This window comes from Rhinopithecus bieti, unplaced genomic scaffold (assembly GCF_001698545.2).
Source record: "Rhinopithecus bieti isolate Rb0 unplaced genomic scaffold, ASM169854v2 scaffold_36008, whole genome shotgun sequence".
Taxonomy (NCBI): domain Eukaryota; kingdom Metazoa; phylum Chordata; class Mammalia; order Primates; family Cercopithecidae; genus Rhinopithecus; species Rhinopithecus bieti.
In genome coordinates, this window is record NW_016816204.1 from 600,463 (window position 1) to 613,744 (window position 13,282).

A 13,282-nucleotide genomic window follows, 5' to 3' on the forward strand; every position below is an offset into this window, starting at 1 on the left:
TCAATCAAATCCCCAGGATTTGGTGATGCAGGGGATGAAAGAAAACCAGGAGAGAAGCATCAGGATGGCCCCCAGGTTTCTGGTTTTCATAATTGAATGGATGTGGTGCCATCACCTGAGACAGAAGTGATGGGAGATGTCTCCACACTGGGGCATGAACACTGGGCCAGTTTGGGGCAGGTTGACTTTGAGGTCCCCTGTGAGTGACAACCGAAAGTGATGTCAAGTAGACAACAGAAAATGAGTTTGGAGTGCAGAAGAGAGGTCTGGCTAGAGATCAGCTTTGTAAGTCATCTGTTTATTGGTGGTCATTTAAGCCTGGGTGCTAACGAGATCCAAAGGGAGAAAGCTTAGGGTGGGAGGAGGAGATTTAATATCAGGCTTTGGGAAACTTAACATTTAAGACTGAGTAAAAGAGGTCGAGATTACAAAGGAAACCCAAGAAGCCAGAGATGTTAACAACGGCTGTGGAATGCTATGAAAGTATTTTACATTTGTAGCTACTTTTACAATTGAATAAAAATGTTTAGTTTAAAAACCAAACTTTTTATGGTGTCTAGAACTTAATTCACTTTCTGGATTTTGAAAAATAGTGCCTGAGGGCAAGAGGTGATAGTCAAAATATTTAACTAGCAAGATACCCCAGTAGGACAATTTCACCTGAGCCAGCTGGACAGAGGATCTCAGAGGCCTTTGCTATGCCACAGGCATTAACCCTATGGTTGCTGGATCATGAAGAAGTGGAGGGAGGCTGATGGCAGGGGCCACGTGGAGAGGATCTCAGGACAGCATCTGTTTAGTCATTGAGCAGAACCAGTGCCTGATGCTGAGAATCAGTCCTGCTGCAGGGTCCTCACCAGCTGGATCCCACCAGATTCTTCCCCACCATCTCCACCTGCTCATTGTCCCCCAGAGTTCTCCACCACAATGGACTATTCCTCATTTCCTGAGAACACCTCACCTTTTCATGCCCCCATGAACTTCCCTATGCCTACAATGCCTTTCTTCTAGTTGGGCAAATTTCTGTGAATATTTGAAAGTCCAGGTAAAACATCACCTCTTCTGTAAAGTCGTCATTGACTTCCCCAGGCAGAATCAATTGCTTCTTCATTATTGTTCCATGCATTTTATGCAGACTTACTATAGCACTTTGCAAAGTGGTAAGCTCCTTGAGGACTAGGACTGCCTCATTTGTATCTAAAATAATGTCCTGTGTATGGGTACTTTTAAAAAATGACAAAGGACCAGGGGCGGTGACTCATCCCTGTAATCCCAGCACTTTGGGAGGCTGAAGCAGGTGGATCATGAGGTCAGGAATTTAAGATCAGCCTGGCCAAGATGGCGAAACCCCATCTTATTGAAAATAGAAAAAAATCAGCAGGGCATGGTGGCAGGTGCCACTAATCCCAGCTACTCGGGAGGCTGAGGCGGAGAATTGCTTGAACCTGGGAGGTAGGGATTGCGGTGAGCCGAGATGACGCCACTACACTTCAGCCTGGGCAACAGAGTGAGAGAAAGAAAAGAAAGAAAGAGGGAGAGAGAGAGAGGGAGGGAGGGAGGAAAGAAGGGACAAAGATTGTTGAATGAATCTCAATGTGACTGCAACCTCAAAAAAGAGACCTAGAACTTTTTTGTTTTGTTGTTGTTATTGTTTTGAGATAGGGCCTCTCTGTTGCCCAGGCTGGTCTGAATCTTCTGAACTTAAGGGATCCTTCTGCTTTGGCCTCCCAAAGTGCTGGAATTTACAGATGTGAGCCACTGCACCTCACCTAGACCATCTTTTCCCTCAATTTGTTGTTTAAAACTTAGCAACCTCATTGACACATGCTATGACATGGATAAAACTTGAAAACATCATGTTAAGTGAAAGAGGCCAGTCACAAAGAATCACATATTATAGGATTCCATTGATATGAAATGCCCAGAATTGGCAAACCCACAGAGAGGACAGAAAGTAAATTAGTGATTGCCTAGGGCTGAGGGGGTTAGGGAGAAAAAGGAAGTGATTGTTAGTGGGTACAGGATTTGTGAGGTGATGAAGTGTTCTAAAATTGGTTGTGATGTCTCACAATTCTGTGAATCTACTAAAAACCATTGCATTGTACACTTTAAATGGTGCCAGACATGGTGGTATGAGCCTATAATCCCAGCTACTCAGGAGGCTGAGGTGGGAGCATCACTCTGGCCTAGGAGTTTGCAATCAGCCTGGGCGAGAGAGCAAGACCCTGTCTCTAGAAAAGAGAAAGAATAAATGGGTAAGTTTATGATATATGAATTATATCTCAATAGAACTGATTTTTTTTTTCTTTAGCGACAGGGTCTTGCTCTGTCGCCCAGGCTGGAGTGCAGTATTGCAATCATAGCTCACTGTAGCCTCGAGCTCCTGGGCTCAAGCAATCCTCCCATCTAGGCCTCCCACAGTATTAGGATTACAGGTGTGAGTCACTGTACCTGGCCCAGAAATAATTTTAAAAAAACACCTCAGCAACTCCTCTTACTTCATCTAATTCAAAGGGAGGGAGGGCTTAAATGTTTCCTGCTGGGAAGGATGGTGGACCCAATGGGAGTGAGTATGGAGTGGGGTATATGCCGGGGTACAGCTGCTGCTGGCTTGGGAAAGATAGGGCATACGTGGAAAGCAGGCTGAGTCCTGTTAATATAATGGGCTGAGAATACTTCAGAAAGAGGGGTTCTGGTGAAAACGGAAACCACTTCAATGAAACCAGGTTGCAGCAGAAATGCTGAGGTTACGGTGAGAACAGTGAAGCTTTACTTTGAAACCAGTGGCTGAGTGTGGTCTCCTCACCTGGTCTGGGAATCTTCTAGGAGGAAAGAATTGTTATCTAGGAGAGGGTTAAAATTCTGATAGACGAGGCTGGGTGCGGTGGCTCACGCCTGTAATCCCAGCACTTTGGGAGGCCAAGGTGGGTGAACCACGAGATCAGAAGTTCGAGACCAGCCTGGCCAACATGGTGAGACCACCCCCGTCTCTACTAAAAATAAAAAATTATCCAGGTGTGGTGGTGCACGCCTGTAATCCCAGCTACTGAGGAGGCTGAGGCAGGAGAATCGCTTGAACCTGGAAGGCAGAGGTTGCAGTGAGCTGAGATTGAGCTACTGCACTCCAGCCTGGGTGACAGCGAGACTCCATCTCGAAGAGAAGAAGAGAAGAGAAGAGAAAAGAAAAAGCACAGTGCTTGATCATGGAGGCATTAGTAAGAGGCAGTCTCTGGAGTGAGAATCTGGAGCTGTGAAACTGGTTGCTGGAGAAGCGGCTGATGCCTGCTCGCCTGGGGTGAGATCTAATATTAGGCAAAGAGACAGCAGCTGACTAGGGGTCGGGGTGTTGGCAGGGAAATGGCCTGAAGATTGTTAACAGCCTCATTGCTTAACCCTGCCAGTAGGGCTCATACTTCCTGTTTTCAGTGTCTCTGAGCCCTGATGCTGGAGCTGCTCAAGTTTGAACAAGATCTTTCTTGGCCCCTGAGGGGAAGGCAGAAGCTGAGCAGCCACTCGGCCTGGGCAGCTTCCTAGCAAGTTTCCACTCCCACAAAATAGTGCAGTTCTGAGGTGGGAGAAGGGAGAGGGTTCCCATCTGATCTGATGCTACAAGAATTTACTTAGCTTTGTAATAATAACCACCGTTTTTATGCTTTTTTAAGGTGCCAGTATTATGCCAAGGGACTTATGAACTCATGAATCCTTATTGTTGTTGTTGTTGAGATGGAGTCTTGCTCTGTTGCCCAGGCTAGATTGCAGTGGTGTGATCTCTGCTCACTGCAAATTCCACCTCCCAGGTTCAAGTAATTCTTGTGCCTCAAACTCTCGAGTAGCTGGGATTACAGGCATGTGCCACCACGCCTGGCTAATTTTTTTTTTTTTTTTTTTTTTCCAGTAGAGACAGGGTTTCACCTTGTTGGTCAGGCTGGTCTCAAAATCCTGACCTTAGGTGATCCGCCCGCCTCGGCCTCCCGAAGCACTGGGATTACAGGCCTGAGCCGCTGCATCCAGCCTTCATGAATCCTTATAAAAACCCAGGGAGGTAGATTGTATCATCTCTTTTGTACAGATGAGGAAACTGAGGTGCAGAGAGGCTAATAATTTTTCTCAAGTCACACAGCTGGTGTTAGATTCTAGTTCAGGCCACCGGACTCCAAAATCCATGCTCTGAACCACTGCATCAACCTGTGTAAAAAGCACACTAGATGATGGAGGTCAAAAGTCGAATACTAATCCTAGCACTCTGGGAGGCCGAGGCAGGCAGATCACCTGAGGTCAGGAGTTCGACACCAGTCTGACCAATATAGTGAAACCCTGTCTCTACCAAAAACACAAAAATGAGACAGGTAGTGGTGGTGCATGCTTATAATCCCAGCTACTTGGGAGGCTGAGGCAGGAGAATCGCTTGAACCTGGGAGGCAGAAGCTGCAGTGAGCTGATATTGCGCCACTGTACTCCAGCCTGGTGACAGAGACAGACCCTGCCTCAAAAAAAAGAAAAAGCCAGTATTTGGGGTTCTTGCCCTCTAGGGAAGCATGGTCCAAAAGGCCTCTAACCAGGAAATCCAGGAGACCTTGTGCCACCAAATCGCGCTCAGAAAACAGACCGTTCATGCAGAAAACTCATGCTGACCATACATTGAATTTTTCTGGGCCCTTCATATATTCTGACCAATTGTCCCCAAAGGCTGTTAATCAGTGGTGCATGTCAGTAACACCCAGGGAGCTTTTCTAAAACCACGAGACCTGGCACCAGCCCTGACCTGAATCACAATCTCTACAGGTGGAGTGTAGGTGTGCATATTTTAAAAGGTCCTCAGCTGACTCGATTAAGAAACGCTGCCCAAACCCATTAACACAGCTTGGAAATTCTAATTTTTGATACCCAGTTATCTCCTAACCTGCATTCTATACCCCAGTTTTTCAGAACTTGATGTTTTGTTCAAAATATATGGTCATCCCCATTAGGACATCATCCTGCTTTGAGATTCTGGGCCTCCTAATCATAGGCATAGCAATGGCTGGTCACAAGGTCTGTCAACACACTGGGAAAATTCCAGCATCAGCCCCACACACAGATGATGGGGAATTATGTTTTCTATTTCCTGAATGCCACAGACTCAAGTCGGTATTCTGGATAAGCAATTTCCTTCCTTCCTTCCTTCCTTCCTTCCTTCCTTCCTTCCTTCCTTCCTTCCTTCCTTCCTTCCTTCCTTCCTTCCTTCCGGATAAGCAAATTTCCCCCTTTCCCTTTCCTTCCTTGCCTGCTGCCTGCCTGCCTGCCTGCCTGCCTGCCTCCCTCCCTCCCTCCCTCCCTCCCTTCTTTCTCTTTTCTTTTTTTTTGAGGCAAAGTCTTCCCTCTGTCGCCCAGGCTGGAGTACAGTGGTGCGATCTCGGCTCACCGAAACCTCTGCCTCCGGGGGTTCAAATGATTCTCCTGCCTCAGCCTCAGCTCAGCCTGTAGCTGGGATTACAGGCGCCCACCACCACACCCGGCTAATTTTTTTGTATTTTTAGCAGAGATGGGGTTTCACTATGTTGGTCAGGCTGGTCTCAAACTCCTGACCTCAGGTGATCCACACACCTCGGCTTCCCAAAGTTCTAGATTACAGGCGTGAGCCACCGAGCCCAGCCAGCAATTTTCACTTACAGGTCTTCTTCTTCTTCTTCTTTTTTTTTTTTTTTGAAACGGGGTCTTGCTCTGTCGCCTAGGCTGGAGTGCAGTGGCACAATCATAGCTGACTGTAAACTTGAACTCCTTGGCTTATGATCCTCCTGCCTCAGCCTCCCAGGTAGCTAGGACTACAGATGTGTGATACCACAGCTGGCTAATTTTTTAATTTTTTGCAGAGACAGGGTCTCACTAAGTTTCCCAGGCTGGTCTCAAACTCCTGGGCTCAAGCGATTCTCCCACCTCTGCCTCTCAAAATGTTGGGATTACAGGCATTAGCCACTGCACCTGGCCACAGGTGTTCCCCTTGGTTGAGGTCAGCTCAAGGATTGTTGGGGGCAGAGTGAAGAGAATGTTGTGGAGTTAACCCTAAAGAAGACCACAATGTACAGCTGTACAAGATGTGCACTGCACAAAGGTATCAGGCTAAGGAGGCAATTGGGAGCTGACACTAAGCCTGCACGCTACTTACACAGCCATGGGATTGTGGTTTGGGAAAACTTCATATACCTTAAGTGCTGTGGTGGCCCTGCCCTACAGCTCTCCTAACTTATACCTCCCAAAGCTCCATTAAGTCCAGAGATGCAGTCTCATAAGAAACTCTGGGGTGCAGTCCGCCTTTGTTATTTTCTCCTTTTTATGTACTCCAACGCCTTCCCATACAAGCACCAGGGAGATTTGTCATCAGAAAAATCACATTTTATTGATCACTTTTATTTAAAATTACAAAAATATAAATAAAAATAGTGACATATAAATATTCAGTGTACAGGAGTGGTCCTCACCCCACCCAGTGAGGATTGGATGAACTAGGCTAAAAGGAAGGGATAACTGGCCAAGAAAGGAACATCTATGTGAAAGTGAAACTGAGACAGTGCTGGTCACAAGTCATACTGCAGAATAATACATTCCCAGGCACTATCATGTGGGGGACCCAAGAGGCCCCAGGAGTGACCTGTAACCTCTCCAGACAGACCACTCTGTGTGGCATCACAGTCCATACAATTTAAGGAAATATCTAGACTTGCAATCAGATACCAGCTCTTACTCACACTTACACTCACAGCCCACACACAAGTGTGCAAACATACACACACATATGTATTTCCTGATACATTCATGGAATGTCAGAGCCCTGCCCTGAAATCATTAGTGTCTCTACTCCCCAAACTGCTGCTCCCATATTGGCTAAGCGCCCTCAAGACCTCAGCTGTTACACTTCCTAATTGGGAAATTATTCGTTTCTCAATCATGGGCCTTATGAATGCCCACCATCAGGGGAGCTGGCTCTCCCTTCACTCATGCACAGGAGATGCCCTGCCTTTTTTAACTCCTGCAGGCTTCAGTCCAGAAAAAGACAAGTTGCTGGTCAGTAACATCTTGAGTCAGGACCACCCCTCCATCCTGGCCAGAGGGGTTTGGGCGGCCAGCACCCAGGCCTATGCCTGAGGGTAAAGCTATTGTTGTTCGCCCTGGTGGGTGGCACAGGCAAATCCATCTGTGCAGAGCCTGTCTTCCCAGTCTCTTCTTACAGCTGATGGAGATGACTCTACTGCAAAAATGACAGCCAGCAAGAAAGCGGGTGGTGCCCGTTTCCTCCCTAGGGACCCTCAGAGGGCTAGGCCATTCTCTTCCCTGGTGTGACTGTGAATCCAGGGCAAGAAGCGTGAGACTCTCGTGTAGACGCCTGGCTTGTCCTTCAGGGCACATCCACGGCCCCAGCTCACAATTCCAGTCAAAGTCATGTGGCCTTGGATGGAACAGACAAGGGGTCCCCCTGAGTCTCCCTGTGAAGCCAAAGACACAAAAGATGAGCCCTAAAGAAGTGAGAAGGGGGTTTCTGATCCCACCACCCAACCATACCTGAGAGAGGGAAGAGTTTCCCAGTCAAAGTCCTTAGTGACTTCCCATTTTCTTTCTTTTTTGGGGGGGCGGGGGGAACAATCTCCCTCTGTCGCCCAGACTGGAGTGCAATGACACGATCTCGGCTCACTGCAAACTTGCCTCCTGTGCTCATGCAATTCCCACGTCTCAGCCTCCTGATTAGCTGGGATTACAGGCATGCACCACCACACCTGGCTAGTTTTTTTTTTGTATTTTTAGTAGAGACAGGGTTTCACCATGTTGACCAGGCTGGTCTCAAACTCCTGGCCTCAAGTGATCCACCCACCTCAGCCTCCCAAAGTGCTGGGATTACATGCATGAGCCACTGTGCCCGGCGCAGCCCCATTTTCTACCACATCAAGTTTAAAATCCCCTGCTTGGCTTTAAAACCCCTGTCGTCTGCTGCTGTTCCATCCACACTCCCAGACCCTACTTTTCCTCCCCACCCAGAATATGCCAGCCTCCTTCTCAGTTTTGTATCTTTCAACTGAAACACCCTTCTTTCTGTCTTCTGCCTCTTCAAATGCCTATCAAGTCACATTTCCTTTAAAGCCTCCCCTCCCTGACCCTCAAGTTGACACTCACCTCCCTCTTCTGAACACCTGATCATTTATAGTTCACAATGCACCCTGGGCACTGAGTTACATTGTCTTTTACTGTTTCCTCTTTCTAGGATCTCGAGCCCCCAGTCTTAAGTGACTAGCACAGAGCTGGGATTTTTTTGGTAATGTTTGGTAAACACACAAGGATTGGTTTAAACCCTCAAAGACCTGAGCTCCTGATTCTGGCTACTTAGGGCTTTGGTTAGAGAGAGACACCCCAAAGCTGGCTAGGACAAGCCCAGGAGTTCTGGGGAGATATGGAAGAGATGGAGAGAGATGCTTAGAACTCTCACCTGGCAGGAATCTGTTTCCCACTGTGGGTCAGCAGCACACAGCATTTTGGTGGTGACTTCAGAGCCGTAGTAGTGGGGCTGCTGACACTTCTGGTGGGAAATCAGCTTCACAACAGTCATTTTCAGCTGCTCCGGATAGAGATAGTCGGCTAAGTGGAGAAAATAGGGAGGCGTTTGCATCAAGATGTATCTGTCCACTGGGAGTCTGCCAGGGAGGGGAACCATAAAGTGTCCCAGGGAAGGCCCTTATTCTTTTCCATGCAAATCTGAGCCTTTACTCCACCTATAGCCCCTACCATCTATTCCCCTTTGCAGCCCATCACTCCCTAAACAACACTCCTCATCCATCCCTGGACCCATCTGCCACCTCCTCAGTGCTCCCATCTCTTTTTTTTTTTTTTTTTTTTTTTGAGGTGGAGTCTCGCTCTGTGGCCCGGACTGGAGTGCAGTGGCCGGATCTCAGCTCACTGCAAGCTCCGCCTCCCGGGTTTACGCCATTCTCCTGCCTCAGCCTCCCGAGTAGCTGGGACCACAGGAGCCCGCCACCTCGCCCGGCTAGTTTTGTATTTTAGTAGAGACGGGGTTTCACTGTGTTAGCCAGGATGGTCTCGATCTCCTGACCTTGTGATCCGCCAGTCTCGGCCTCCCAAAGTGCTGGGATTACAAGCTTGAGCCACCGCGCCCGGCCAGTGCTCCCATCTCTAACTCTGCAGTCTTCCCTTGATCATGCTGGGCTTGCTTTCAGGTCAAAACACTCCCCAGGACCTCCTAAGTCAGTCCCAATTTTCACTTACTAGAATTCTCTTTTCCAAAGCCAGTGATCTCACAACTTGTGCCAAAAGGGGGATCATTATACATCGAGGGCAGGCAGATGGTCTGTATAGTCCGGGATGGCTGCGCACACCTGCCCTCCTTAGAACGGATCTTCAGCAAGGCTGGGGGAGGACAGAGGGTCAGAGAAGAAAGATCACTACTGGTTAGGCGGTCCCCATCTGTCCCCTTCAAGTACCAAGGAAGTAGCTATGTCTATCCCTAGGTCAGTCATCCAGGGAGGTCTGCTGGTCGCTTATCACCTGGAAACCTCCCCTGCCCCATGCCCCAAGGGCTTTGTTACAGGTGTTGAAAAAGTCTTGGATGGCCAGAGCCACTGCATACACCTTTATAGGTAGTTTTTGCAAAAAGTCCCAAGTGAGGTAGTTAGGCTGGAATCCAGCCCAAGGCTCCATTCTCCAAGTTCTATATCCCAACACAGACAGAGGCTACATCCCACAAAGGAAGGGCATCTTTTTCTAATTCATATAAACAGGGCATTCCCAGCCCAAGCCATATACCCACAGGGCCATTTCCACTCGCAAGAGGCTACTTGTTGGGGAAATTCAGGGTCTCTCCAGAGGAGCACCAGACCCCTCAGACTTTATGGAACTCTTCCTCACCACCACTCCCTTTTTCATGTATATTGAGGCTTCAAGGTCCCCTACCCCACCCCTGCCCCACCAGCCAGCTTCAACCTCAGCTCCGATCTCTCCCTGGGTCCCACTCTCCCCAAGCCATCATGGCCACAGCAGTCGCGGGGTTTCCCCCTCACCAATGTCATTGTGGTGAGCAAGCGTGTCAGCGCTGTAGTCCTCATGTAGGATGAGGTTTTCCACCTCAAACTTCATCTCCCCTTGTGTGTTGGAGTTAAGCCTTGAGCGACCCAGGTAGACGATGTAGTCCTCCTTCTTTGGGTAATTACTGTGGGAGAAGAAATCCATCAGACAGTCCCATGAAATCCTGCCACTTCCTCTTCCCTCCCTAGAGGCCTCAAAGCATGACTTGTCCCCAAGGCCATGGGCTGCAAGGAGAGGGGCAGATGAGGGAGAAATGAGGCAGAACCCTTTGCTGGGAAGGAGAAAAGGATGTGTTTGGGGTGGGGCAGAAGAGCCAAAGAGGAGAAACCCAGGGCCGTACATGAAGCAGTGTGTGGCGCTGACCACCCAGCAAGGGCTGATGAGGCTGCCTCCACACACGTAGGTGACAGAGCCCCCCCGGTGCCTCCTGTAGATGGCTGCAAACCAGGGCTGGTTCTCGATGGTGGTGAATTCTCCCCCAATAATCTTAAAGCGAGGCTTCAGAGTCTTTTGGCCACACTGAAACTGTAATTCTTCTGGAGGAGAGGAGGGCTTTTTTCCTGGAGGACAAACAGAGGGATGTCTTGGGGAGGTGGTTAGCAGAAAGCATCCCTCTTGGGCGCCCCTCACCTCCTCAGCCCTCCTGTGATGGAATAAGGGGACATGCAAGTTTGTCCCCTTCCACCCCACTGTCATCAGCAGGTCAGTGATGCTCACCATCTGCGCAGTTATGCACCATGCACTCTTGGACAAGCTGCTTTAGGCCGACCTGCACATAGCACCAGGGTTGCCTCCGGTTGTCTGGGTTCCTGGCAACACAGAAAGATAGGGGATGTCATTCCAACCCAGAGGGCCTTCCCTGCCTCCTCCCCTCAGGGAAGACTCAACCAGAGGCTGCGCTTCTCTCATGCTATGGCCGGCCCTCTGGGAGAAGGGGATGGTAACAAGGTTTCTGGGAAGCTGTGGGGAGGACTCTTGGTCCTTGTTGCCCCCACCTCACCTGCAGTAATTGTGCTTTCCCAGGCCCAGCTGAAGAGCATCAGATCTGTGGGCATGGTATATTTGCTGAAGGACAGTGGCAGAGTTCCAGGCCAGGCAGGACCGGCCCATGGTGTCAGTGCTGGCCTTTCCTCGGTAAAAGTGACCATTCCCCTCATAGCAGGTTTTTGACTTATCTATGAGGGAACAGGAGGATGAGAGAATGTGAGAAAGAGAAGGATGTTCCAATGAGCTTTTTTTTTTTTGAGACGAAGTCTTGCTCTGTCGCCCAGCTGGAGTGCAGTGGTGTGATCTCAGCTCACTGCAACCTCTGCCTCCCAGGTTCAAGCGATTCTCCTGCCTCAGCCTCCCAAGTAGCTGGAACTACAGACATCCACCACCATGCTGGGCTGATTTTTGTATTTTTAATAGAGGCAGGGTTACACCATGTTGGCCAGGCTGGTCTTGAACTCCTGACCTCAAATGATCCAGTCACCTTGGCCTCCCAAAATGCTGGGATTACAAGCGTGAGCCACCATGCTCAGCTGCCAACGGACATTTTAAAGATGATGTGGTTTCAGATCTGCCAGAAGACTGGACAGGGTCTCCTTCCAACTGCACCTCACATTTGTGTGGCCATTGCTTCACAGGAGTGTGTGTGTTTATGCTTGTCACATAGGGATGAAGATGTCACCCACCCCACCTCCAGCTCCTAACTCCTGCCTGCTCTTGCCTCCCACCCATCCCTCCCTGTCCCCAAATTTTTGGTGCCCCCTCACTCCCTGTTGCAGTGGAGATCCCCATACCTATCTCACAGTGCTGCCCTCCGAATTTCTTTGGGCAGTTGCACCAGTGAATGCTGGAGAAGTACTTGTTGGACATACATGTTCCTCCATTTAGACAGCCACAGTCTGCTGGAGAGAACAAAGGTGGGGTAAGCGAGGGGGAGTGGAAGCGGTAAGGGCTGGGGCAGCCCTGCAGCAGGGGCAGGGAGGGGATGTCCCCAGAAGCTTTCCCAAGATGTCTGTACAGCCAATTGTTGTAGGGGTGGATACTCACATGGAACTTGATGAAGTTCACGGCTGCCCTGGAAGAGATTCGGGAGGAGGCTTCATCAAAGGTCCCATGCTCCAGGGACTCCAGGGTGAGGGTAAACTGGACCCAGTCCCAAAACCCACTCTTCCTTCCCTCTGCCTCTCGCCTCACCCTGTTCGTATCTAGTTCTCACATGGAAGACCATGGGTTTCCAGCAAGGAGAAATGGATTGACCCAAGCAAGCTTCATCTACTAGATGCCCCCAGGCTGGGGCAGTCCTGGCGGCTTCTTCCTCCCTTGCCGGCCAGTGCCAACCCCTGTGGTTCTCAAGCCTCCGCTGCCACCGTGTCCCATTTCCTGGGGAGAGCCTGGCCCTGCTATGGATGGAAGCCGGAGGACCCCCGCTCCCTGAGCAGCCTCTCCTCTCCCCTGGTGCTGATCAGAGGTCCTCGGGCGGCATCGGTCAAAGCAAGGGAGCACTCACTTTGGAGTCGCTCACGACCAGGACGCAGAGAAGCAGGTGTGCCAGCAGGGCTCTCATGGTGGTGAGGTCGGGGCGCTAGACGGCTGTTCTGCAAAGGAAAGAGAAGTCAGGGCAAGAGGCGGAGGAGCGGGAAGGCGGGCCAGGCTGGCGACTGCAGCGCAAGGGAGGTGCCCGCGGTGACCAGGCTCCCCGGCCCCGGCTGTCTCTCTCCACTCTGGGCTCCGGACTCCCGGGCAGACTGGACCGGCACCCGCGGGGGACGCCCGGGACCGGGCGCGGTGACTCCATGCAGCCGCCAGGGAGCCGGGGCAGCCCGGAGCGGGGGAGGCAGATGCTCGGGAGCTGGGGCCGCCGCGCATCCGGCCCGGGGATCTCGGTACCGCGACACTCACTGGTGGCTGCGGCAGGAAGGCGCGAGCCGGCGCTGCGGGGATAGGTGGACCCTGAGCCGGGCTCCGGGGCTGCGGTCTCCGAGCTGTCCGGCGACCCGCGGCGCCTGCTCTATATCAGGGCCCGCCCCGGCGCCGCCCCGCCCTCTCGCGCCCGGCTCCCTCCCCTGCCCTGCAGCGCTCAGCGACCCGGACCCCGCGTGCTTCCGCAACGCTCACAAAGATTTGGGGGCAGCGCGATCTCCAGCGGAGGGGACCCAACACCGTCTGGACTGAGGAATCGAGAGGCTTGTAAATTCTCCGTGCTTCCTCCCATGAACCTGGCCCGGGGCCTGCC

At 50.8% G+C, this 13,282-nt stretch overlaps 2 protein-coding genes across 3 annotated transcripts; one reads left to right on the plus strand and one right to left on the minus strand.

The window, feature by feature from the left end:
- Nucleotides 1-6,347: 6,347 nt before the first annotated feature.
- PLAU (plasminogen activator, urokinase) lies at nt 6,348-13,062 on the minus strand. 2 transcript variants are annotated; one of them, XM_017854643.1, is made up of 11 exons: nt 12,949-13,062; nt 12,557-12,644; nt 12,097-12,124; nt 11,844-11,948; nt 11,060-11,234; nt 10,777-10,868; nt 10,400-10,619; nt 10,035-10,183; nt 9,244-9,384; nt 8,450-8,598; nt 6,348-7,457 (listed from the first exon to the last, which is right to left on the minus strand). In XM_017854643.1, exons 2-11 carry the CDS (start codon nt 12,611-12,613, stop codon nt 7,281-7,283), a joined length of 1,293 nt encoding a protein of 430 aa, XP_017710132.1. In that variant the 5' UTR covers nt 12,614-12,644; nt 12,949-13,062; the 3' UTR covers nt 6,348-7,280. The 2 variants fall into 2 exon arrangements, with proteins under 2 accessions (XP_017710132.1, XP_017710131.1); XM_017854642.1 differs by having other exon boundaries at nt 11,844-11,951.
- On the plus strand, nt 12,091-12,549 carry LOC108516898 (uncharacterized protein C10orf55). The gene is given in 2 exon segments (XM_017854644.1): nt 12,091-12,216; nt 12,218-12,549. Coding segments are annotated over 2 exon segments (387 nt in total). The 5' UTR covers nt 12,091-12,096; the 3' UTR covers nt 12,485-12,549.
- Nucleotides 13,063-13,282: the final 220 nt, after the last annotated feature.

What these genes read in the sequence shown, in the direction of transcription:
- PLAU (XM_017854642.1), bottom strand. Translation starts at nt 12,613, where the DNA reads ATGAGAGCCCTGCTGGCACACCTGCTTCTCTGCGTCCTGGTCGTGAGC. An exon ending in TGAACTTCATCAAGTTCCAT is followed by an intron (nt 11,952 to 12,096) that starts GTGAGTATCCAC and finishes TGTTCTCTCCAG; the next exon opens with CAGACTGTGGCTGTCTAAAT. An exon ending in TGCTCACCACAATGACATTG is followed by an intron (nt 9,385 to 10,034) that starts GTGAGGGGGAAA and finishes GTCCTCCCCCAG; the next exon opens with CCTTGCTGAAGATCCGTTCT.